This window comes from Rhinatrema bivittatum, chromosome 3 (assembly GCF_901001135.1).
Source record: "Rhinatrema bivittatum chromosome 3, aRhiBiv1.1, whole genome shotgun sequence".
In the NCBI taxonomy this organism is placed as follows: domain Eukaryota; kingdom Metazoa; phylum Chordata; class Amphibia; order Gymnophiona; family Rhinatrematidae; genus Rhinatrema; species Rhinatrema bivittatum.
In genome coordinates, this window is record NC_042617.1 from 435,858,164 (window position 1) to 435,884,585 (window position 26,422).

General features: G+C 44.3%; 1 protein-coding gene across 2 annotated transcripts in view; it reads left to right on the top strand.

The window, feature by feature from the left end:
• Positions 1–26,422, top strand: part of TRAPPC12 (trafficking protein particle complex 12) — a 350,210-nt gene that overhangs the window by 266,006 nt on the left and 57,782 nt on the right. For both annotated transcript variants that reach the window (XM_029595791.1, XM_029595790.1), the window contains 2 exons: positions 3,977–4,049; positions 16,262–16,335. In XM_029595791.1, the coding sequence (XP_029451651.1) occupies positions 3,977–4,049; positions 16,262–16,335 (147 nt within the window). The remainder of the gene's footprint in view (positions 1–3,976; positions 4,050–16,261; positions 16,336–26,422) is intronic.

Sequence of the window (26,422 nt, forward strand, 5' to 3'; positions counted from 1 at the left end):
CTGCGTAGTCTAGTTGCTCTATGTCTTAAAAACATAGGAAATCTCCATACTGGGTCAGATGAGGATCCATGAAGCCCAGCATCCTGTTTCCAACAGCAGCCAATCGAGGTTACAGGAAATGTGGCAAGTACCCAAACATTAAATACATCCCATGCTACTAATGCCAGTAATAGCAATGACTATTCCCTTAGTCAACTTGATTAATAGCAGTTTATGGACTTATCCTCCAGGAACTTATCCAAACCTTTTTTAAATCCAGCTACACTAACTGCACTGACCACAGCCTCCGGCAACAAATTCCAGAGCTTAATTGTGCATTGAGTGAAATAGAATTTTCTCCAACTAGTTTTAAATGTGCTACTTGCTAACTTCATTGAGTGCCCCCTAGTCCTTCTATTATCCGAAAGAATAAATAACCAATTCATATTTACCTGTTCTAGACATCTCATGATTTTAAAGACCTCTATCATATCCCCTCTCAGCCGTCTCTTCTTCAAGCTGAACAGCCCTAACCTCTTTAGCCTTTCCCTTCCTAATAATTCTTAATATTGTTTGCTTTTTTGACTGCTGCAGCACACTGAACCAACAATTTCAATGTATTATCCACTATGACACCTAGATCTTTTTTCTGGGTAGAAGCTCCTAATGTGGAACCTAGCATTGTTTAACTACATCATGGGTTATTTTTCCCCATATACATCCAACTTGCACTTGTCCACATTAAATTTCATCTGCCATTTAGATGCGCAATCTACCAGTCTTGCAAGGTCCTCCTGCAATTTATCACAATCCGCTTGTGATTTAACTATGCTGAATAATTTTGTATCATCCGCAAATTTGATTGCCTCACTCGTCGTATTCCTTTCCGGATCATTATAAATATATTGAATAGCACTGGTCCAAGAACAGATCCCTGAGGCACTCCACTGTTTACCCTTTTCCACTGAGAAAATTGACCATGTAATCCTACTCTCTGTTTCCTGTCTTTTAACCAATTTGTAATCCACAAAAGGACATTGCCTGCTATCCCATGACTCAATGTGCGATTGCACCATGGTTCAAATCAGAGGCAATATGATGTTTTCCATTTTATTGTCTATACCTTTTCAGATCATTCCTAATATTCTATTTGCTTTTTTTCTGCGCATTTTCCTCTGCATGTTCCTGGGTGGAGACTCCTAATTCAGAACTCAGCACCTTGTACCCGTAATTAGGATTATTTTTCCCTATGTGCATCACTTTGCACTTCTCCAGATTTCATTTCATCTGTTCAGATGCCCAGTCTACTATTCTCTCCTGCTTAAAAAAAAACTTAAACCCACATTTTCTGTGTATCATTTTACTCTCATGTACGATATTTTTCTCTTTTACCCCCTACAGATAACCTTGATTGACTAATCCTATCAGCGTGGCTGTGCTGAGGATTTTTATCCTTAGACATATGGTAATTACTAACCAGAAATTGTTTTCACTGTGGATAGCCTCTCAGCGGAGTCACATAAACCACCCTCCTCCTCTTGTTACAAGTTTTCTTATTCACTCTTTCTACCTCAGGGCTTCAAAAAACCTGTCTTGGTGACACCACAGTGAGTCTGATTTGCAGGATATCCGCAATGAAAAGGCTGGAGTTAAATGTGCGTATACTGGGTCTCCAATGTATGCAAATTTATCTCATTTGTATTTATTCTGAATATCCGACAAAGCTGACTGGTTGAGGGTTACCAGAGCAGGTTTGGGAAGCTGTGTTCTACCTCTATTTATAAAAAGAACTGAACCAATTATATAATAATAACACTTATCATTTTTATTGTGCTACTGAGCACAGGCACATACCGCACAAAGGTGATAAGTATTCAGGTCCAAGAAGTCACTGTCCCAAAGAGCTTATAATGGAAGTGTGGGTACTTAGCACTGGGGGATAAAGTGGCTTGCCAAGGTCACAAAGAGTCAGTGGGAAAGGTGGGATTGGAACCCTGCCTTCCCTGGTTCTCAGCCCATTGCTCTAACCACTTAGGGCCAATTCTTCCTCTTCTTTTTCTCTTGTGGTTGTAACACCATCTGGTGGTAATGACAGCATAAAGCCGTATGGTTTGGGAGAAGCTCGTGTAACTTTCACCCATGAAAGACTGTGACTCCATTATGACCCTATCCTCTGAAAGCAATTATTGTAGAAAAGGAATTGCCCTTTATTAAGTTCCTGTTTGCTAATGTATGGGCCGATACAGTAAAGTCCGCGGGAGAGCGGACGAACGCCCGCTCTCCCGGCGCACGCACCGGCCCTTCGCCGGTGCGCGCAATTCTCTATTTAAATTAGGTGACGCGGTAGATCCAGGTAAAAGGAGGTGCTAGGGACACTAGCGCGTCCCTAGCGCCTCTTTTTTGACAGGAGCGGCGGCTGTCAGCGGGTTTGACAGCCGACGCTCAATTTTGCTGGCGTCAGTTCTCGAGCCTGCTGACAGCCACGGGCTCGGAAACCGGACGCCAGCAAAATTGAGCGTCCGGTTTTCGGCCCGACAAACGCGGGCCGAATTCAATTTTTTTTTTTTTTTTTTTTTACTTTTCGGGACCTCCGACTTAATATCACTATGATATTAAGTCGGAGGGTGCACAGAAATGCAGTTTTTACTGCTTTTCTGTGCACTTTCCCGGTGCCGGAAGAAATTAGCGCCGACCCAAAGGTCGGCGCTAATTTCTGAAAGTAAAATGTGCGGCTTGGCTGCACATTTTACTTTCTGTATCCCGCACGCATACCTAATAGGGCCATCAACATGCATTTGCATGTTGAGGGCGCTATTAGGTGCCGCGGGTTGGACGCGCGTTTTCCTCCCCTTACTGAATAAGGAGTAAGGGAAAACGCGCGTCCAAGAGCAGGCTAACAGTGCGCTCCATCGGAGCGCACTATACTGTATCGGCCTGGTAGTTGGCTAAATGCAAGATTTAGCTATTAAAACTGGACTCTGATGTTCTCACAGTGAATACGCTGTTTCATAGCTGGTGTCTTTTCTACACGGACTTTGATCTCTTCTAAACAAACGATGGTGTCATCCATATGGGACAGGTTTTTTCCTTTCCGAGATACCGGGCTATGGTGGTTGATGTTTTTTGTTTGTTTTTTTTTTTAATGCAAATAAATTTTTAAATAGCCTGAGCATGTGCAAAACTATAAATGTATTTTGACAATAATGCAGAAAAGATTTCTTTCTTAAGACAGTGTAGTCCTTGAGTCATTACAGAGTTCCACAGAGATTTCATAGCTGTAATTGCTTTATCACACATCCAACCCAAATTTTAAAAAAAAAGGATGGTATCCATGCAGAAAACATTTTCATTTTTCACAACGCACAGAAAAGGCTTTAAGAGAGAAAGCAGACTATTTGTGTATAATCTCCAAGTATACCAGACATGCTTATTTTTAGCTCAATCAGCATTTTCTGCTAATTAAAATCAATAAGCCCCGGCACTAGCCTAAGAGAAGCAACAAAATAGCACATTTTGAAAGATCGGAAACTGCAAAATTTGTTTTGATTACAGACTGGGAAAAAACTGATTTGGTCACAGTTGCCGTAAATTTATCTCCGGCATATAAAAAGAATAAGATCCTTCTAGTCCTCTTCTGGATTCATTGTGACATTTTTGCTGGAGCTAATAATTATTCTCCTGGGGCTCATGTTTGATATTTTGCTCAAAAAAAAAATGTATATGTCCCCACTGTGTGCTGTCTGTTACTGCTTTATGGGTACAATAAACCTGAGCTGCACAGTCGGCCGCTGAGGAGCTCGACGGTTATGCGATGATTGATCTCAGCCTGGATAGTAATTGGTGATTTTGAAATGTATCCGTGCGAAACGCTCCTGTCCGAATCACTTGGTTTATACTGACTTTGATATATGTGGATGATTTACGGTGAATAAAAATTGTTTTCTAATGTAAAAACAATGCTGGCATTCATGTTGTTTCAAATTAAAAATTACCACAGATATTGGATCATTTGGAGAAGGGCTTCGCAGAAGATGGGAGCATGATTAATATTACACAGAGTAACCGACAGGGTAAGTGCTTTTCCTTTCCCTTCACCCCACCCTCCCCTTATTCTGAATCATTACAGGCCGTATATTTAGACTCTCCGCACAAGTATAGCAGCACTCGTGCCTTATGGGCAGGTTAGGCTCTGAAGCGTTCCATCTTGTGATTTTTATTGGCCAAAGTTCATTTCACAGGTTTGATTTTTAGATTGCTGTGGTCCCTGCCTTCACAGAAAACTCATTCAAACCCAAAATAGGCACCACACAGATAGACGGGAGGGGAGATGGAGCAGTAGCACACTCCCACAATCTGTATTAAATATAAGGGCCACTCATAAACTTTCTACAGTGCAGGTAGATACTAAGAGTTCAATTCAAAAATATCTCCAACAAAAGGTAAGGACTGGACTTTGGGATGTATGATTACAAGTCTGGGCATTTGGTATCTACCTGTATCCTAGAAATCTTATGAGTGGGCTTTCTATTTGTGCTGAGGATACTGCTGCAGCTCCCCCAAAGACACATTTTTAAGCACAGTTTTTCTTTGCATTGGTGAGGCACAGATCAAAAGGGCCCATGGTCACAGATAGCTGTCCCACTATCCATACATGTGCTCCTCAAGATCATAAAAGTGTTACCCTAGTTGAGCGGATTCAAGGGTTTTAGGGCTGAGTTATGTACCCAGCACTTTTGCTGTTCTCCATTAGAGCTTCCAGCTCACTCAGAGCCGCTGTAGTGACATGAGCCTTCACTTGCACTCGGGGCATCACTTTATAATTCCCTCTGCCACTTTCTGTCTAGCCCAGCAATTACTCTGGCTGAGACGCATGGCCCCTGTTTCTCTCGGGAGCCTAGAATAAGTGCTTTTGAGCCGGCCAGTAGGGGTCGGTGTTTCCCAACGACTGGGGCTCTCACTTGGTGTCTTTGAATGCTGCTTCTGAGGCTCCCCAGCTCTAGTTGGCCCAGACAGTCAAACCTACATCACATGCCGCTGGACGATGTGGCTGTCTCATGAATTGGATTTTTTTATTTTTCAAATACATGTAGCCCTAAATCTCACCTATAATTTTCTTCTCTGTGCTTTGTGAAATGTTGTTTGAACTATTCCCTTTATAGAACATTTTGTGCCTTGAAGAGTGTCCAGAAAAAAGCCCCACAGAGATTAGTTGAGTGCTCTGTTATAAACCCCAACCTTAATGACAACTTCAAGCTGACATGCATTTCAATGACTAGCTCTAGAACAATTAGTGAGGCTAAAAGTAGTTGGGTTAAAACATTGAAGGGTACCAGATGAGAATTTTTTGAAGATTGTTTAAGAAAATTCATATGTTGCTCTGATATAGTTTATCACAACCTGCAGAGAATCCAGCTGCTTTTTAAAAACACTGTCACTTTTTTTTTTCTGGTATGTGTTACATAGCTGATTGGGTTGAGGGACTATGTTATCCATTGAACTGTTTGAATTTTTACTAATTTGACGACAAAATCCATTGAGCTGACATTCCCTTATAATTATTCTGGAGTTACAGTCCACAGTTCATGCAAAAATTCAAGCAAGACATACATATCAATCAAAGCACTCTCAGCTTTGACATGATCCAGAGAATTCATCGATTCTCTTAGAATTGATGAGTTCTGAGCAGAATTAATTGATTATAAGGCTGCAGTTATGCAGATTATAGATCCATAAATGATAACTCTATACATTCAGCATGACTGCAATATACTCCTCAAGAGATGTGGCCAGTGAATGGTGATGCAGTGCTATTTCACTTGAACTGTTTGATTAAAAGAGTGGTTTGCAGCCCTGACCTGGCGAGACACCTAACCGGTTCTGGCGGGACACCTGACCTGGCGGGACACTAACCTAATCTGTAATGAATATGCATGAGATAGATTTGCATATAGTGGATACCCAGTCTATGCAGATGTCTTCCATGCATATCTATTGTGGAAATTTTGGAAAACAGACTGGTTAGGTGTGCCTCCAGGACTGGGAATAAACCGAGGCACTTTTAAATTGTGGTCCCACTGAGATTGCTGTTGATTAATGGGGATGGCAGGAGGAATAATGCATACCAGCTTTCTCTCTTCCACCACCACCCTCTACTAATCCAGTTTTTTTCTCTCTTCCCCCACTCCTTCCCCCACTCCACCCATTGAGGGATGACCCCAGCATTCTTTCTCTTCCTCCAGAGGCGCAGCAAGGGTCTCCGGAGTCTGGGAGCCAATGCATTTGTATTGTCTCCCCAGCACCCTGCTTCCCCCCACCCCCCCCCCCCAAATCCTCCTTGGAGAAATGCTTAAGAAAAGAAAGTCGCACTAATAGAATTCCCAGAAACGAAGTGAACTGACAGACTCTCGTGATCAGTCTTATGAGGTCAACATCGCCCCTTACCTCCGTGGTACTGCAAGCAAACAGAAACATTTTCTGATAAAGAATAAAGGACCGTGATGTAAAATTTATAAACTCTTCCAAAATTTCCAATTTTTCCACTTCTGACTATTAGCAGAGAAAAAAAAAAGGAAAACCCATTCCAAATGTGTCCTTTTTTTTCCAGACCTGCACCTTATTACAGCACATGTCTATCCCCTCACCAAATACAGAATAACTGACAACAAATTAGAAAGAGAAACCTGGAGGCAAAAGCTGAACTGGAAACCCCAAAAAGCCAAACTCCGCCTGCAATATAACGCCAGAGAAATAATATAGAAATGTTCAGATGCATGTTTCCCAAATATGACCCAGAAAAAATCGAATTCTCCCAATTCCTATCTCAGTGAAACAGAATCTATAGCAATCTCACTCTCCTACCCTCCCAGTCCCCAGCAGCCTATCTGCCCGGCCTCTCTCCCCTCCCAGCCAGATTCATCAAGTGCAGTACAATAATGTAAAAAAACAGAAACATCACCATTCCTCATAAAACATACAAATCCATTAAAAGGGTAAACTATACTAATAAAAAACAGTATTTCAAAACAGATGATGAACATCCAATAAAGAAGAAGAAGGATAAAAAAAAAGCTTTTCCCAAAAATCAATTAAATATTTCAAAACAGCAGACATATCAAATAACTCCAAATTATTAAAACTTTTGATTTCCAGTAGCCCTAAGATTGTCGAGGACCATTTGGGGGTTGGGGGCAGGAGAAGAGGGAACACAAATGTTCTCCTCTCTCAGCTCTCATATATACACATTATTCACACACATGCACCCGTCTACCCTCTCCTTCTCAATCCCCTCTTCAACGTCCTTACTCCCCCTTCCCTTTTACTCACCTCAGTCACTCCACCCCCTCCCTATCACTCAACCCCTTTTTTCTCACTCTCACCTCCCTTCCCTTCCAGTTACCACCCCCTCACTCCTGCTCACCCCTTTTCTTCCCTTCCCTCTGTCACTTACCACTCTCTCCCCTTCCCATCCCTCACTCTCATCCCCTTTTCTTCTCTTACTCATACTCCTTCCCTCTCAATCACAACCCACAATATGACTCACAGCCCATCCCATAGTCCTCGTCTTTTTCTTCCCTGCAGTCATCATTTGGCCCACCAGTAGGCATCTTGTACCTAGCTCCTTATCTTTCATATGCACAGGCTTACACACACACACACACGATCCTTCTCTCTCATACGCACATGCTTTCATATACACACAAGTTGCCTTTCTTTTATACTCACACACTTATGCTCCTTCTCATGTGCACAGCATGTGCAGAGACGCTCACAAGCATGCATGCTCCCACTCTTTCAATCACACATGCTGCCACACACGTATACACAAGTTCCCTTTCTCTCATATACTAGTGTTCACACAAACGCTCCCTCTCTCTCATACACACAGGTTCCCTCTCTCACACACACTCATGCTCTCACACATATATACACAAGCTCATTCTCTCTCTCTCTCTCTCATCCATACACTCACATTCCTTCTCACCCGGGTCTCTCCATCGCTTTTTTTTGGAGTCTGAGGAGGAAGGGGCGGTCCTGCGTTCTCCTCACTCAGGTCGCCGGCAGCTTAAGGTGTGCTGGCGGCCCCCACAGAATCTTCTTCCTTTTGGCAGCTGCAGGTTTAAGGTGTGTGGCCGCGATCTCTTGTTTATTTCATCTGCCAAGAGTTTGGATTGTGCCAGTAGCCCAACGAACCTCTTCTTTGGCCACCACAATATGGGGTCTCGGTGGGCCTTTCCTTCTTTGCAGCACAATAGTTACCAGAGGCCCCGTGCGCACAGGGCTAAAGACACCCCTGCTCTGCCTCCTTAAGAACAACACTTCCCATCTTCCTTCTGGGGACCAGATGATGTTTTCATCTGGACCTGCTTTTGCAGCAAGGCCTGGAGGTTTCAGGTATGCGCTGAAAACAAAATGCAAAGGAGGCCCCAGGGCCTGACACCCAGGGGCTTTGCCCCCCCCCCCCCCTCCCCCACCCAACCCCTCACTATGCCACTGCCTTCCTCTCTCCCTGGCCCCTGCACGCTTTGCTCCTACCACCTATAAGTCACAACTTCTTGATTTGTGCACCCTCACTCTACCCTCAGCTGAGTGAGTCCCACGTCCTGGCATTTCACTTGCAGACTGAGTTGTGTGGGGCTCAGGCCCCCTCTCCAGTTTCTCCCCACATGTGGCCTGATGTGTCTACTCCATATTCATACCTCTCCTCCTGTTTCCTGCAGGCTTACTAAGGAAGGGCTGGAGCTGTAAACAGAGAGGCCTGGAGCTCTCTCCTGTTTCCCCAGAGACCCGGCAATTGATGCAAATTCCCTGAGTCTCCGGGTGACATCCAGAGAGTTCCCAAGTATGTTTGGGAACCCCTGGCATGAACAGTGTATGCAGGTTTAATTTGCAAGATCTTAATTATCAAGAAGGCTTCAGAAACATTCAGTTTCATTCTTTGGTTGGAGTGTAGCGTTTTTATAGCCATATTATTCCTGGAGAAAACTGCAATCTTTGTAGGAAATGTTTTTATATTTGCTTTAAATTGTGTATGGTATATTTGGGAACAGCCCAGAACAGTTTTTGATAATTGGGTGGGGTAGAAAATTTTATAAATAAATAAATACCTTTTAAAAGACCAACAAAATATTATAATATTATTATTATTATTATTATTATTATTATTAATCAGTTGCATCGCACATATCAGATGTACACAGTTCTGTACAGAGACAAATAAGAGGACAGTCCTTGCTGCTTGGAACTTATTGTCTAGTCAAGACACAAAAAAAAATAAATAAACGTGAGGCTTTAAGTGAACAGGGAGGCCATGATTTGAGAAAATAATCAGCTTTTGAGACCTCCCAGGCTTCTCTCTTTTTTGGTCCTTTAAAAGATTTTGTGCGCTACTAAGATATATTTTTTTAGTTGTTTGAAGGAATTCTGTCTCATCAGCTTTATCCAAAAAATGAAAAGTATTTGCCCAATCCTTGCTTGTGAGAGGCTGACACAGGAAGTTTTTATTTGCATGTCCTGAAGTCTTCCCCGCAAAATAAAATCAGAGAAAATTAGCCTTGCTCTGTTGCTTTGTTAGTTGTCATTAAGACAAGGTTTACATTTGATTTTCTGACTTCTTTCTCTATGGCAGGTGTAGGAAAACCTTTTTTCTTTTTTTAACACAGGGCCACATTAGTGGCTGTTGTCTATACAGGGGCCATGGAGAGGGCCATCAGACCTCCAGCTGGAGAATGGGTGGGGTGAGTGGAGGCTATGTAGAAAAAAGGTTTGCTCTCTATTTTCCCCTCCTATGGCTTTTAACTAGTGATTAGTAGCTACAGAAATGAACAGTACAGGGATTGTACACCAGTGGAGTTCCCATGGCAGATGTGTTTGGAAACTTTCCAAGGCAGCAAAAACTTCCTGCCAGGATTTGCCAGCCTTGCAATGTAGTTGGAAACCAGCCTGGGAGAGGAGGGGTTTGACCACAGGCCAAGATCTACCAGTACTCCTCTCCCTTACCCATAGCCATGTGAGCAGGGTCAGAGCCACTGTCACCAGCGTTCTGTGTGATCCAGGGAACAGCATGAGAAGGAAAGCATCCTACAGCATGAAGTCGGTGATAAAGCTGAGGACAAACTGCAGAGCTTCTGTCTGCAGCACCTGCACACCACTTCTGGTCCCATGTTCAGCCAGCATCATGGGATCCAACGCATCTAGCCAGGCCCATCAACCTCCAAGGAATCCAATCAGCACTCACACAATGTTTATAAGAACAGCTGATTTTTTTTTAATTGCCTAGGGCCTAACTTCTGGGTTCATCACTATCCTTTGGGCAGACACTGACAGTGGTGAACCCAGAAGTCAGGCCTGTGGCGATTAAATAAATAAATATATGCAGCCATTCTTGTGAACAGATCATCACAGGGACCATAGAGGCAACAGATTGGTGGGAAGAGGCTCACAGTACAAGAAGAGGCCACCGAGGATTTGAGAAAAGGTGCCTGTGGGCTGGTTTTGGCCTGCAGGCTGTAGTTTGCCCATCCCTGTTATAGTAAGACAGGTGTGCACATACCTAACAGTGAAGAGTAAAGTCTTTGCTTTATATTTGTATTACCCTAAGTAGCAGACAAAGAGCATTACACATGATGGAGCTCAAAAGACAAAGCGACCATGACAGGGAACCATACCACAAAAGCTAAAAACTATTGTTATGGTTTTTTACTGTGCAATGTGTTCAGGAATAAGGCAAGTTAAAACCATTTTACCAGTTGCTAACAATCAAATATTGCCCAAAAAAAATAATGGGAGAGATTATTTGAAATCAGCTTATTTTTGCAGTGCAAATGTCTTGATTTTATTTTGTCAGGCTGAAGACTCTGCAGCGCATGCACACGGGATTTATGTTGCTATAAAGGTTTTATTAAAGATGTAAGTAACAGAACAGTTTCTGACTTGTGCACGGCAGGTAATTTAAAGGTACATAACAAGTAGGATAAGATTTACTCTCGATCCAGATAAATCAGTCCAAGTCTTTGCACGGTAGAATCCTCCCAGAAACAGCACAAACACAACCGTGGACAGACTTCACAACTTGACAGTACAATATCACATTAATGCATACGATAAGTCAGGGCTCTCCTCTGGGCTCCCACCCTCTCGTTTGGCCTCCATGCCATCTAAATGCTAGGAACTCCTGAGAGGTGTCCCAGCCCTCCTTGTGAGTCCCCTGAGGACTGGATCCTCAGGGGCAGAGCCATCTGGCAGGTTATATTTACGCTGGCACAAGGCTTTCGGTGAGCCCTCCTGTGGTTCAACGCACCACACACCCTGCTCAAACCCACAGACTCCTGGTTCAAAACTTGGAAAGGCACCTTTTTCCCTGACATATTTCTTGCTGTTCTTTTTTTGCCTTCTGAGAAGGGTAAGTGTTCATCAGAGGGGCCCCTCTTTTGTTAGAGCATGCCATGTCAGGGTCCAACTCAGCTGTGTCACAGAGCAGAACAATGCAGAATCTTGCTCTGACCAGCAAAAATGCAGCACCATAACTTCAAACCACTGAAAACAATTAAAAAAAAAAAAAAGTGGAAATGCAAAAAAAAAAAAAAAAGTCATATCTTTTAGATGAAAGCCGTACTGTCATATTTGGAATCACTGTGCTATAGTGACACTATTTTCACAATGGATTTTTGATTTAAGTGTTTTGTATTGTGCCGAGTGTAGGGAGCAATGTGAAAAGTGGCTTGAGGAGACAGTATCGCCAGTGTTTGGTAGCAAAGAGTGGTGAAAGTTTGCATTATCTTGTTGCAGATGGTAATGGAAAGCGGTTACGTTAGTGTTTACAGCCATGAGAATCAACTTTTACCAGTCCAAAGGCCAAACTGCTGCATCATAAAATTTTTCCTCCCCTGTCAGGTTTCTCTCCATCCTCCTTTTAAAGTTCCTTTCTTCCCACCTGCTCATGTCCTCTCTTTTTTAGGTTGCTCTCCCCCTTCAAGTTTTGGAAGCCTCAGGCAGGCAGTGCCGGCATACAGAGAGTAGAATTTCCCAGGCCCTATGACTGCCCCTCTGTACACTTCTTTCCTTCGCAGGAAGCACCTGCTAAGGAGGAGGGCCACCTGTGGGGCAAGGAGAGCAGGCCTGTTGCCCTCTTCTCCTGCTATAACCCAGGGAAGTGGGTAGATGCAGGAGCACATTATGCCTTTGGTTCCTTAGTGGCTGCAGCCTCTCCTGTCACCCAGCTGAAGTGGTGTGGAAAAAAGTGTACCACTCCATTTCTCCATCAACAAGCAGGCCCAAATGTAGCTGTTATGCGTTGGTGACATCACCCGATGGTGCCGACATGGACCCAGCTCTCAGAGCTCAGTAAATACTTTACAGAGCATGTGCAAATCTAGGAGTGAGGCATCAGCAGGCTCTCCATGCATGAAGGTGAGGTGAAAATCCTCCCATCTTGATACATGGGACGGCATCCACCACCACCACCATAACACCAGTTTCCAGATCTGCCTCATATCAGGGGTTGAGCGTAGCATGGAAGCATGTGGAGCCAGATGAGGTGCCAAGAAGCGTGCCCAAACAAACATGAGAGAGCTCTTTCAGATCCTCCTCCTCGCTTAAGAAAATGTCGGCATGATTTCCACATGGCTCCACCAGAGCAGGCCCCTCCTCAACACCGAGGTGGGAGGTAATCTTATTGGTGCAGGTCTCTTCAACCTTAATGGCTCAGAAGTTTCACATGGTGCCGAGTCATTTGTTTTTACCAGGACCTGGGGCTGACCCAGGACACCATCTGTGACCTTGGTGTGGAGCTCGCACTCTAAGGCATAGTCATTCTGCTTGGCATGCTTTACCAAGGTGCTATCAGTTGTATCAGTGCAGGGTCCCCCCATTGAGGTTAGGGCATGGCAGAAGGCAAGCCAGCACTGTCCATGGACCAGGGCGCCGTTTGAAGGGAAAAGGTGATACAGCCAATGCAGAGAACCCCAGACCTGACCACCACTGCGGCAGACGCATCTGCCATAACAGAGTTCCTCCATGGTTGTACAGGTTGCCTTCACCTTCTGGAGTGGCTAGATCTCCCCCTCCCAACTTTATTTATTCATTCCTTCTTGCAGTGCATAGAGGGGCCTTTCCCAGCTGTAGAAGCACAAGAGCGGACTTCCCCTGCCCTCCACCATGTTGAGTGTACTTGATCACACTTTGTTGAAATAACGTAAAGAACTTGAGTTTGTTTTGAGCCAGTGGCCTGTTGGGGAGAGGGGCTGGATTTTTGTCTCTGAGCATCTAATTCATCTGTTAGTTCAGTCTCTAGTTCTGTTGGGAGCCTCTTTGACTCTCATCACACAGAAGGAAGGCAGGCTATGCCACCCAAACCTGCCTTTACTGGCTCTCACAAAGTGTGTGTTGAGAGCCCAATAGTCTCCTCCCCAAAGAGTTGGCGTATGTTCTGATTTCTGCCAGGAACCCTTAAACCAGAAGATTCTATGATTTAAAATGGAAAAGGTTCTTGACTTGATGTGAAACAGCCACCTGGATCCCTTCTCTTGTGGCCTGAGGGACTCGCTTCAGTTATCTATTCTGCCTCTCATCTTCAGGTCTTAGCACCTCTTCATCTTATTGTCACTGCGGCGTGTCACTATCAGGAGGAAGGGGCTCTGATCTCTATCCACCCTTTGGTTTCAAAATTCATGAAAGGACTGTGACATTTGAAACCTCCACTCTGTAACCCTTGAGTCCCCAATATAGACTTCGTTCAACTTATGAAACCTCCTTTTGAACCCAAGTCGGTGGACTTAAAGTTTCTCTCTGGAAAATATTGTTTCTTATGGCCAGAACTTTGGTACGAAGAGTATGTGGACTACAGGTTTTTGTTTCATAATCAGAGGGGATCTACAAATTCACCCCACATTCCTTTTGATATCTGCATTTCACATTAATCAAGCTATTGTGCTGCCTGCATTCTTTCCAAGACCTCATGTGCACAGAAGTGAACCGTCTCTTCACTCGTTGGACTGTAAGAGAGCCCTGCCACATTACCTAAAGAGGTCTCAATCTCCCTATCAAGATTTCCAACTGTTTATATTATTTTATCCTAATAGATTGGGGAGGGCAGTTGCCAAACGAACTCTGCCCACTTGGCTAGTGGACTGTATAGCGTGCTTTACACACTGGCTGGCTTACAGATTGCAGACTCTGTCAGGGCTCATCAAGTGAGAGCCATGATGATTTCAGTGCCTCATCTCAGGACCACTTCTAGTGAAGAGATCTGAAAAGCTGCTACTTGCTCGTTTGTTCACATCTTCATGTCCCATTACTGTCTGGACAGCATGAGCCAAGTAGACAGTAAAATAAAGCAAGCAATTCTGCGTAGCCTGTTTATCCAATAGCCTGTGCTCCACCGGGTGGGGCTGGGTTGGCTTAAGTGCTTCTGCTGTACAACTCTCAACTTGGAATTCCCCACACTTAATGGCTAATTCATGCCTGCTTGACGATGGAAATAGCAAGTGTCCTTACCTGTAAACAGAGCTCTCCTTAGTCAACAGGATGAATTAGCCATTCTTACTAGCTACCCACCTCTCTAGAGAGTCAATTACCTTGCTAAAGCTTAAGCTCTGAGGGGCGCAGGAGGCAGCATGCGTGCACAGGACGTCTGTACTGAGCTCTGAGAGCTGGGTCTGTGTTGGCGCTGTCTGAGGACAGCACTCGCATGTTATGGCTAATTCATCCTGCTGTCAATGGTGAACCCTATTTACAGGTAAGCAAACTTGCTTTCTCCCACTGCTCCAGGACCCATACTGTTTTTGCTTACTAACTGATGGTCAGCTGTCAAGTGCAGGCTTTCATTTGGCCATCTCTGATTTATAGTTATCTTTAACTAATGTATTTTATTTGTATTTATTTATGTAGACATTTAATATACCATTGTTCCATGTACAGATCACAGTGGTTTATAAAGTGACATTCGTACTTATAACTCAACACACAAACAAGGATTGGTTACAGAGGTGGTATTCATAAACAGGTATTAATATCTGCGAAGTGAAATTTTTGTACAGTACATGCTGTCTTTTTTTTTTCTCACAGTTTACTATTCATATGTTACCAGCAGTGTACACAACTCTCTACACTTCACATGGGTGCAATTTACTGGGTTCCTTGGGCCAAATAATTGCCCAAGATTAAGTGACTTGCGCAACCAGTTGGTGGATAGGGGAGTCAGACTGGGGTCTCTGGGTCTTTAGTTCTGAATGTGTTCCCTCCACCGCTCTGCACCGAGTATTGCTTGCTGCGTCCTCCTACTGCAATGTTGTAAATACCACCCGCCCGTCAATTGGCGAGCAGAGAGCTGTTCACAGAGCCCCCCAGCTTGGCTAGCTGTTTTGTGCCAGTATCGCCCTGAATTCCCTACCCGAACACGTTCCTGTTCAACGGAGTGCAACATCCTCCTGGAGCGGCACAGAAGAAAAAGGATTTCCCCGTAGACCCCCTTTGTACAGCTGGCACCCTCCCCCGCAGTCTGCGCCCTTGGAACTCTCCGCCAGAGCTGTCTTCGAGCCCCTGGCAACCCCCGAGCTTCCCAGTGTTCTCCCCGCACTGCATTTTCCACGTGTGCACAGCATGACAAAAATCCTTATAAAGGAATTCACAGAATACACGCTGTCCCCTGCCATTCCCTTCCCTCCCCATGGCTTGCACTGAGAACTATATTTCCTCCATAAATCTGTATTAGGCTGTGCCTTTAACCCGACTGCGAAAATTCATCTTACACCTGGGAAAGCGGGAGTCAGGTTACAAGCCATGCCTGGGAGAAATGGAACCGAGAGCGCCTCGAAAGCCTGCAAAGCCCCCGAACAATGGGGGAGGGGAAGGCGGGTGGGCTTGACGGATTTCTCCGCAGTCGCCCGGAGCCAGAGGCAAGTGCCCGTCACAGCTCCATCCAGCATTGCCTTTACAGGCTGGACTTGCTTTAATTGGTCTTATTTTAGAAAATTGGATGTTTGGCGGGTTATTTTATTTTATTTATTTATTTTTTTGTTAGCATTTAGCGATGTGGGAAGCCACGCCGCTTGGTCGGACAGGGCGGCATGACTGCTGCAGGCATTCTGGTTTTCGCCGCTTGCAGGGGGAAACAGCATCGCTTTTGTCTAATAGTGCGGCATGGCGGAGTATTAAAAATTCTAGGCTGAAGCCCAGCGGTGTTAACAAGGGGGATCTTTTAAATCAGAATTCATAGGACCAGTAATTGATGGCTAGAAAGAACCTCTAATTTATCTGTGCACATTTACAAGCTGCTCTTATTTTGCAGCCTCTGTTCAGCTGTGGAGGTCACGTCTGGGCCGGGTGATGTACTCCATGGCAAACTGTCTGCTAATGATGAAGGTACGTGGGTGGCTGCAAACTGCAGACTTACCGTATATTCTCGACTAGCTGCGTAGCTGCAAAATGTACCCAGGCTGAAAAATGATGCTGGAAAATTCAGCTAAGAGACTAGCTGACTGTGTATGAAGCTTTAGCCTCCTAAATCATTTTTTCATGTTAAGGAACAACTGCTTTACAGGCTTTAACATACAGCAATCTTTCAGAAGTCTAATAACATTTATGTACTGTATACTACAATTAGTTCATGTATTTTTCTAATTAATTGTAACTAAAACGTGTGTGGTGTATTACCAGGGCTTTATTGTTTTAGATTTTAACTGATGAAACACCCCCAGTGGAACAAAACTTGAAATCAGTGTTAGATAAACTGCAGAAAAATACTGCTTCCTTTCTCCCAAGGTTTCCCCCCTTCACTCCCTGCCTGCCTTAGGCTGGTTGTACTGTCTTTGCACCTTTTATGCACTGAGAGTTCAGCCACTGCTATACCCCCCAGGTAGCAAGCCTAAGAGAGTGGCGATCAAGGGAGCTGACAGAATAGTAGGGACAAGCTGCTGGAAGAGGGAATCCTGAAAAACACAGATTTAGTTGGTCAACATAAAACGCTAGAATAGCTAAAATATAAACACCTAAATATATAAATCAAGTAAAATTATAAACACCTAAAAACAGAAGCCTTGATTTTAATCCTTACATTGTTCCTGATCTAAGACATTACACTGTGAAGCTTATTGTATACATTGTATATGCTAATGATAGAAAGCATTTTGAGTGGCTGAGTGCACTCAGCTTGCCGTTAGGCCTCTAAACCCACCTGCACACTGAAAGCATTAAACCTTTTTTTTTTTTTTTTTTAGGGGGGGGTGGGGTCCTGGTAGTTCCTCCTTTCTCTTCCATCTCAGTCAGAACCAGTACTGGATTTTCTCCTATTTTATGAGACTCCCCCACCCACCTTCCCACTGTTCCTAGTCTGGTCCGTAGCAAAGGTCGCAGAATCGATAACCGTGCACTAGGGCTCCTTCTGGAACCCTGTAAATCCAGCCACCAGGTGTTGCCCGTAATGATCATCCTCCTGCAAAGGCTATGAACACTGCCTCCTTAACATCTCCAGCTGACTTGGGGTACAGAAGACCCAACTTGGGGATCGAATCAGAGACATTCTGCTGGTAGGTCACCAGGTTGGCTCATTAAACCTTATGGTGTTAGTCAGATTTTGGTTTGCATTCATGCTGATAGTCCCATTGAAACACATACCTATTTCTTAGCATCCAGTCAGATGAATCCAGAACCAGTGGGTTATGCATCTCTACCAGCAGATGGAGACGGAGCAAACTGACGTCATAGTATATATACCCCTGCAGTGACAGCCTGCCAATATTCTCTGTCTCCAGCAATGGTGGACGTGAATTTCCCTACTGGGGATTGCTTCATTTTGGAAAAGGAGAATTGAGGATATTACATTGCCCCACTCTCCTGCGGTGATACCAAAAGGTCCCTCCCTCAGTTGAGAATTCCTGAGGTGATTTCTGTGGTCCCTCAGATGAGTGCCTTGGTCTGGTAGCTGTTTTTTCAGCTGGCGTGGACTTAGCTACTTAAGCGGCTGAAAGGCAGCAGATGCAGGAAGCCGAACACAGTAGTAACGGCATATGCCCTCTCCCCCTGCAGCCGGAGACTGTCTCTGTACTCAGCCTAGTAAAGCTGAGCGCAGGTAAGTTTAAAGAAAAAAGAAAATATATATATTTACAGAGACATTAAAGGAGGCTTTTGTAGCTCAGTTTTCTCAGTCTCTGTGCTCGGTGCGCTGTTCCGACGTTCATCCCACTCCATGGGAGGTTGAGGGACGTGAGCAGCCTCTGTAGGCTAGGCCATGCTCTGAGGCTTTTTCGCTGCATGGTAGGCCACAACAGCATTTCACGCCTCTTCTTAGGCTGCCCTCTTCAGGATTGTCGGTTCACCATGTGCATCTAGTAGTGCATCCAGGTTGTACATCCAGTTTTTGGACGCTTAATCAGGCCTATTCCATACGTCTAAGTTAAGTAGTGCCTTAAGTGGCCGCATGCTTACCTGTGGCGCTCAAGTTACATTGTGCACCTAAATTGTTTTTTACGGCGTTTAGTTTGGGACGCCTAAGTTTTGGGCACCTAGGCATTAGGACGCCTAATTTTTGGACACCTAAGTGTTTTTGGACGTACAAAAAAGAAAAATAAGAACCAACTAGATGCATTCCTCCGGCTGCTGCTTAAGCACACTGTCGGCCATAATGGCACCTATGCCTAAGAAACCTAAGCGCCTTTCTCTTTGTACTGGCTGTCATATTCAGGCTTCTCAGGCAGGAGTGCCTGCTACCTTGTGCCAATGCTGTTTGGAGGCTCAGGGGGAATTGTCTTCTTCTGATTTCACTAAGCCTGGTTCTTCCTAGCTCAATATAAACCTGGGTACAGATGGCTCAGGTGGGGCACCTGATTTTGGAATTCCCCTAACTGGTTCCTCAGCAGGGGATGGTAGCTCAGTGTATATGCCTCAAGTACCTCCTGGATTGGATACTTCTACCTTTTCGCAGGTAGAGTTTTTCCAGGGACTTCAGTTCTTTCTCCAAGCGCAATCTTCAGCCCTCTCTAATACTCCCAGAGCAGAGACACCGGTAGGAACCTTGCCAGGTCCTTCTGTTAAGCACCGGAGTACTGCTAGTGTGACAGCAGGACTTCCTGATGGAGATCTGGATGGCACGAATGATGATGCCAATCCAGACTTCCTTGAAGATGGTGAAATTCCTCCAGAGTTAGAACCCTATAGAGCTATGCTATGGTTCTTTCATAAAGATTAGCTGCCAGTTTGGATTTTCCAGACCTTGAAAATGCTCGGAGTTCCTGAAGCAGATGCTGTGACTGAGCCAAAGAAAAATCACATTTTGGTTTTGTTGCGTAAGGCCTCTTGTTTTTACCCCGTGATTGAAGCCATTCAAGAATTAATTGACCTTGAGTGGGGCGCCCCAGAGGCTAATTTCAAATGGGGTCAGGTTTTGGAAGGCCTATACCCTTTGGATCCAGTGGCAAAAGAGCGTTTACGTTTTCCAAAGGTAGATGCACTTGTGTGTGCAGTCTCCAAGCAGACCACTATTTCCGTGGAAGGAGTAGCAGCCTTCAAGAATGCTCATGATATAAGGATTGAGACTATCCTTAAACAAGCATTTGATGCAGTGGTTGTGATTTGGTCCGCTCTTCAGCCAGAGGAGTGGCTTCCATTGTAGCAGCCAGGCATCAGTTACGGCTGAGAAATTGGTTGGCCGATGTGACCTCCAAAGCTAACCTTACCAAATTGCCCTTTAAAAGGTTCACTTTTGCTTGAGAGCAAGTTGGAAAAATTGGCCAGTAAGTGAGGCGAATGCCTGGTTCCTCGTTTGCCAAAGGATAAGAAGCAGACATCACACTCTTTTAACATGGGAGGTTGTACTAGAGCATCCAGGCATTTTCATCCCTATCGAGGAACAACCCTTCAAAGAACTCAACCTTTTGATAGGTCTCAGTCCTTTTGTTCCCAACAGGCAAGAAGGGTGGCAGGTTCGGGTAGTGGAACCTCCTGACCCTCCCAATGAAGGTTTGCCAACCCACCCCCATGAACAGAAGATAGGAGGATGCCTCTCTCTCTTTTATCAGAGGTAGGTCGAGATCACATTGGATCAATGGGTCCTAGAGGTGATACAAGTAGGATATACACTGGAGTTTCGCAGTGTTCTTTGGGACATGTTCATGGTGTCTCCTTGCCACTCGCCACAGAAGAAGCAGGCAGTGGAACCTACATTGGGCAAGGCTCCTCAGTCTGAGGGCTGTGGTTCCAGTGCCCAAGTCTCAAAAAAATCCTGGTCGTTATTCCATTTATTTCATTGTGCCCAACAAGGAGGGCTCCTTTTGTCCCTCCTGGATCTCAAAGGTGTCAGTCATCATCTATGGGTGACATATTTTCGCATGGAAACATTACACTCGGTAATAATGGCCGTGCAGTCGGGGGAGTTTCTGACTTAGATCTGTCCGAGGTGTACCTTCATATTCCCATCTGACTAGAGCATCAACCCTTTGTGCGGTTCGCAGTTCTAGGATGCCATTATCAGTTTCGGGCCCTGCCCTTTGGTCTGGCATCTGCCCCAAGGCCTTTTTCCAAGGTAATGGTGGTAGTGGCGGCAGAATTGAGAAAAGATGGGATCCTTGTACACCCATATTTGGATGACTGGTTGATTCGAGCCAAGTCACTGGAAGAGAGCTGCAGAGTTACCCGCAAGTTGATCTCCTCGTTGCAGGAGCTTGGCTAGGTGGTGAACCTGACCAAGAGCAGTCTTCAGCCTGTTCAGTCATTGGAATTCTTAGGGGTTCAGTTCAACATGAAGCAGGGCAAAGTTTTCCTGCCAGAAGCACGCATTCGGAAGTTGATGACACAGCTTCGACTGTTATTGAACACTCTGCACCCAACTGTTTGGTCCTACCTACAAGTACTTGGCTTAATGGTGGCGACCCTGGACGCGGTCCCATGGGCAAGAGCAAATATGCATCCTCTTCAGCGCTCCCTGCTGTCTTGATGAACCCGCAATCTCAGGACTATTCCATTCGGCTCCTCCTGCCAATGGAAGTCTCCTCCCAAGTGCAGTGGTGGCTGCAGGCTAATCATCTAAGGAAGGGAGTTTCCCTAACGCCACAGGATTGGCTAGTACAGACAATAGATGCGAGCCTCCTTGGTTGGGGAGCTCACTATCAGGAGCTGACGGTGCAAGGGTACTGGAATATGGAGGCATGTCTCTGGAACATCATTCGACTGGAAGCCAGGGCGGTCTGGTTGGCATATTTCCCAGTTAATCCCAGTTAGAATGACCCCCGTTTTATTGTAACTTTTTCTTCCATGCACTTGTTTTACTTTTTAATGTATACTCTTATGTTATTAGTTATTTACGTTATAATGTATTTCTCACCCCTTGTTTTATGTAAACCGACATGATACGAACTCCGTGAATGCCGGTATAGAAAAATACAAATAAATATTTGCAGTTCAGAGACTGATCAGTCCGGATAATGTCAGACAGTGCAACCACTGTGGTTTACCTCAGTCGGCAGGGAGGAACCAAGAGCCAGCAAGTGTCACAGGAAATAGATTAGCTTATGGAATGGGCAGAAGTGCATCTCCAGATGATCTCAGCCTCACACATAGCAGGAAAAGACAATGTAAGAGCAGACTTTCTCAGCAGGGAGAGTCTGGACCCAAGAGAATGGGCCTTCTCAGACGAAGCGTTTCAACTGATTCTGGATCGCTGGGGTTCCCTGTTCCTAGACCTCCTGGTGACTTCTTGCAATTTGAAAGTTTTGTGATTCTTCAGTCACAAGAGAGATCTGAAGTCATCAGAGGATGGAGGCCCTAGTGCTGGAGTGGCCGGAAGGCAATTTACTGTATGCCTTTCCTCCATGGCCCATGTTGGGCAGATTGATCTGAAGGATTGAGCGCCACAGAGGGATATTTCTCTTGGTTGCTCCAGATTGTCCCAGGAGGCCGTGGAATGCGGATTTGCAGCTGCTCCTGAGGGACTCTCCCCTTCAACTTCTGGCACACAGGAACCTGCTAAGTCAGGGTCCAGTTCTTCACGAAAATCTGACTTGGTTTTGTCTTACGGTATGGCCCTTGAAAGGGCTCGATTGCTGAAACGTGGATACTCGGTGGCAGTAATTTCCACTTTGCTTAGGGCTAGAAAGTTCTTCACTTCCTTGGCCTATGTGCAAGTTTGACGAATGTTTGAGGCTTGGTATGAGGATCGAGGTTCACTTCCTCATTCGGCCAAGATCCTGCTCATTTTGGAATTTTTGCAGGATGGCTTGAAAAAAGGTTTGGCCATTAATTCCTTGAAGGTACAAGTAGTGGCTATCTCCTGTTTCAGGGGTCAGGTGAATGGTGGATCCTTGTCAGCTCATCCTGATGTGGCCCGTTTTCTGAAAGGACTGAACTATCCTCGTCCTCCCTTGCGGTTTCCAGTACCCTTATGGAGTCTAAATTTGGTCTTGGATTTCTTAGCAGGTCCTATGTTTAGACCGATGCGTAGCCTGCCCTTGCAGTTACTGACCTTGAAATTGGTGTTTCTTGTGGTAATTTGCTCTGCGCGGAGAGTTTCCGAGCTGCAGGCCTTGTCTTGCCAGGAGCCTTTCTTCCAGGTGACTCCAGGGACAATACAGCTGCTTACTCTTCCTTCCTTTTTACCAAAGGTGGTCACTGAATTTCACTTGAATCACTCCATCTCCCTGCCATTTCTGGGCAGAGAGAGATGTAGAGGGGTATTGTCTGTTGCAACCCTTGGATATACAGAGACATATCATCTGGTATCTGGAGGTTAATGAGACTTTATGGAAAACATATCACCTGTTTGTTCTTCACGGCGGTACTAAAGAATGAGAACTGGCCTCGCAGGCTACAATAGCCTGCTGGATTAAGGAGGTAGTAACGGCAGCATATGTTGATGCTGGCAAGCTATTACCTAGTCAGGTTAGGGCTCATTCCACTAAAGCTCAGGCAGTGTCATGGGCGGAAGTTCGGTTGCTGTCTCCCGTTGACATTTGCCAAGCAGCGACATAGTCCTCCTTACACACCTTTTCCAGGCTTTATCGTCTGGATGTTCAGGCCCGGGAGGGCGCAGCTTTTGCACGTGCGGTTTTGACTGGACCGCGGGCAGCCTCCTGCTTTATTCAGGAGTAGCTTGGATACATCCCACTTGTTCTGGATTCATCTGACTGGATGCTAAGAAATGAGAAATTACTACTTATCTGATAATTTCCTTTTCTTTAGGACAGTCAGATGAATCCAGCTTCCCTCCCTTGGCTGCCAAATATTTATAATATGGTCCTCCTATGTGACTACTTATTACATGGATTACTGGTAAGTGTTAGTCCAGTCCCTAGACTAATATTGTTATATTATTATCTGAGCTCAGTGGTGCCTGGTGGCAGAGTATGGAAATGATTATCTGTTTTTAATCAAGTTTTTTGCTAATCTGTCCACAGTTACTTTTGAAGAAAATACTAGCAGGCTGATGTCACTGCAGGGGTATATATACTGTGATGTCAGTTTGCTCTGTCTCCATCTGCTGGTAGAGGTGCATAACTCACTTGTTCTGGATTCATCTGACTGTCCTAAAGAAAAGGAAATTATCAGATAAGTAGTAATTTCTCAATTTACTTCCAACATGGTTGCCTCCTCAGGCATGTTGATTGAAGCATTGGCTTGCTTTGATCACGATCACATGACTTGAAAGGCCAATATTCTTTGTGTTCAACTGAGAAGATTAACGATATCAGCTATACATCAACAGAGCAAAGCAGTTATGTGGACATAAAAGTAGCATTAAAATCAACCAGTCTGAGGTTGAAGAATAGTTCCAATGTCATGCGGTCTACACGAAACCCCAAATTGCCCACAGAAAGATGCTACTAGATACAACCAAAGAAATTAATATAATAACTTAATAGTTTTGAGTTTTGTACTACTAATATTATTATTATTAATGATAGTTTGGATTTCTATAACAGAAGTCTGTAGTACTTTACAATTATATTAGTGGCTATTAATTTCCTTGACAGTTCCAAAGGAGAGCAGAAACAATGATGTTAACTTTATTATTGTTACCGCGCAGCATTTATATAAACCACGCCACCTGGAAATAGAGGGCCCAATTAGACCACTCTTTATCATTTCCTGTACCTGTGGAAAGAACCCTTAAAGAACTGGACCTGGAGCCAGCTCAGTAGCAGTGATGTTTGCTGCCATGCAAGAGACGCAGGTTGTATTCCTGAGCCCAGCTTCCGCTCATCAGGCTGGGTAGGGCTGGGGATGTGGCACAGGCAGCAGGTGTAACCCCCCCTGGAGGAGAGCATCTCAGTCATTGCACAGTGATGACACCTACTGGCTAGATTCAGGGTGCACAGGAAGCTGCAGTCTGTGGCTCCTAGCCAGAACTGGTTATTGTAATGACTGGCCACATGGGATAGGGAGGTCTATCAAAAAGGGGGGTGGGGGAGGGGAAGCACCAGGTAGTTACAAAAGGAGGCTCATGACGATGTAGTTTGGTAGCTGGAAGCCCACAGGAGAAGGAAGAAACAACCCTGTCCCTTGACAGTCCAAGAGTTAACCAGTACTCTTCACCATCATGCTCACATGTTTGAGTGTGGGTGACTTTCCATCCTGTAACTTTCTTTTCTCCATTTTCCCCTCAGTTTCTTTCCCATAGTGAGCTGGGTAGATTAATAGTATAGCTGGAAAGACAGATTAAATGGCTGTTTTTCAGCTATGGCTGCCTGTTAACTGGTAGACCTATTCTGTCATGTCCTCAGCTTAATACATCCATGTAATAATGAACAAGTGACTTACGATGACTTCTGAACCCCTACATTTGCTTAAAAAGAGAGTACACATTGTACATTGATATAAAGAGGCTTAACCAGCTCAGATCCTGTGCTGTCTTGAAAACACAGCCTTTTTGATGTGAAATGAGAATTTGTAATAATTTAATACATGAAGTATTCAGACCTTTCCATATGTGCGTTAGTACATAACATTGATTGTATATATGGTTCTGTGTGGGATTTTGATGAATAAAATAGGCAAAAAAAACCTAGATCAGGCATAAAATTCTGCTTCACCCATTTTTATATTTTTTATAAAGCACAGTTTATTGGAAATGTCTGCACTGACAATGGCTATTCACTTGATGGCTTAATCCCGTAATTAAAATATTTTCTAAACATAGTAATGCTTCAAACATTTTTTTGGTCTAATTTTTCATATAATTGCAAAATTATCACATTCCTGTTCAGACACAAGTTGCAGGTTTCTGCCTAACAAAATTGATGCAGTCTACTGCCATCTAGTGAAAATATGTTGTATTACAGCATCATCTTATTTTTTATTTTGAGTGATTTCCTAGTATAGGTCATCTGAGATCTTTACAATATTGGTACTTGGAAAAAGAAGAGTATTTTTATAGACTGCATATTTATTTTTTGTAACATGTAATCAGGATTCGGGGAAGGAATTTTACTTTAACAAACATTCTTTTTCTCAGGGCTAATCTAAACTGATCATGGTGTTCAGTAGAGAGGACTGGCACCAAGACCCAGCATTGACTTTTTATGCTGTGTTATTGTCTGTGCAAGCAAATAGATTTGAATTGCTAAATATTTTCCCTGTTACAAAATGGGAGATGCCCTTAGGCGTGTTAAACATTGTTCCTTTATAGCTATTGCCCCAGAGGATTGAATTGAGAAACAGTATAGTTGGTGAACCTGCTAGATAATTAGGGACAGTTGGCCACAGTAAACAAGTCATCAAATAATTAGACTCTGGTATCTCAAGTACATATCAGGGAGAGATGACAGTTGTCTGATATCTGCCACTGGACTAGTTTTGTTTCATTTCTCTCATCTCACTTTTGTTTTCCTGTCTCTCCATTACCCTCCCTTCTGTTGTCTCCCCACTGATTTCTCCAGCTTTTTCCCCTTTCCCAGTTAGCAAGCCACTCACATGTTTACAGCATGTGAAGAGCCTTCAAAAGAAAGAAAGATATGTGAAGTCCCCTTCCCTATGAGCATGATGCCTTGTGCACTGGCTGCAATGACAGAGCTAAAGTAAATAAGGGGAACTAGTGTCTATGGACAGTGGTGGGTTGTTTTGTTTTTTTTTGCAAGGCATTGGTAGACTGATTTTTGTAAAGCAGCCCCCACAGATTTCCATCAGTAGCCAAAAAATTGACTATTGATCTAATGGAGGGATCACTGACAGACTGTTTCCTTATGGGACCATAGATACAGTCTTCCAGTTAGGCAGAGTGTCAGTTTAGTTGGTATGGAAACAAATCAGTGAGACCAGATCTTCCCTAAATAAAGATCATAGAGTCTGAAAGACTACTTTCCCTTCTGCTCCCAATATAGACCATAAAGAGAATGTTGCTCCAATCAGAATCAGCTCCCTCTTCAATTTGTATTGACTGTATAATAGAGTGTTTTTGGCACCATTAAGGAGAGCAGCTGAAGAGAGATTTAGAACTGGTTTCTTACTGATAGAGACTGCTGGGAGT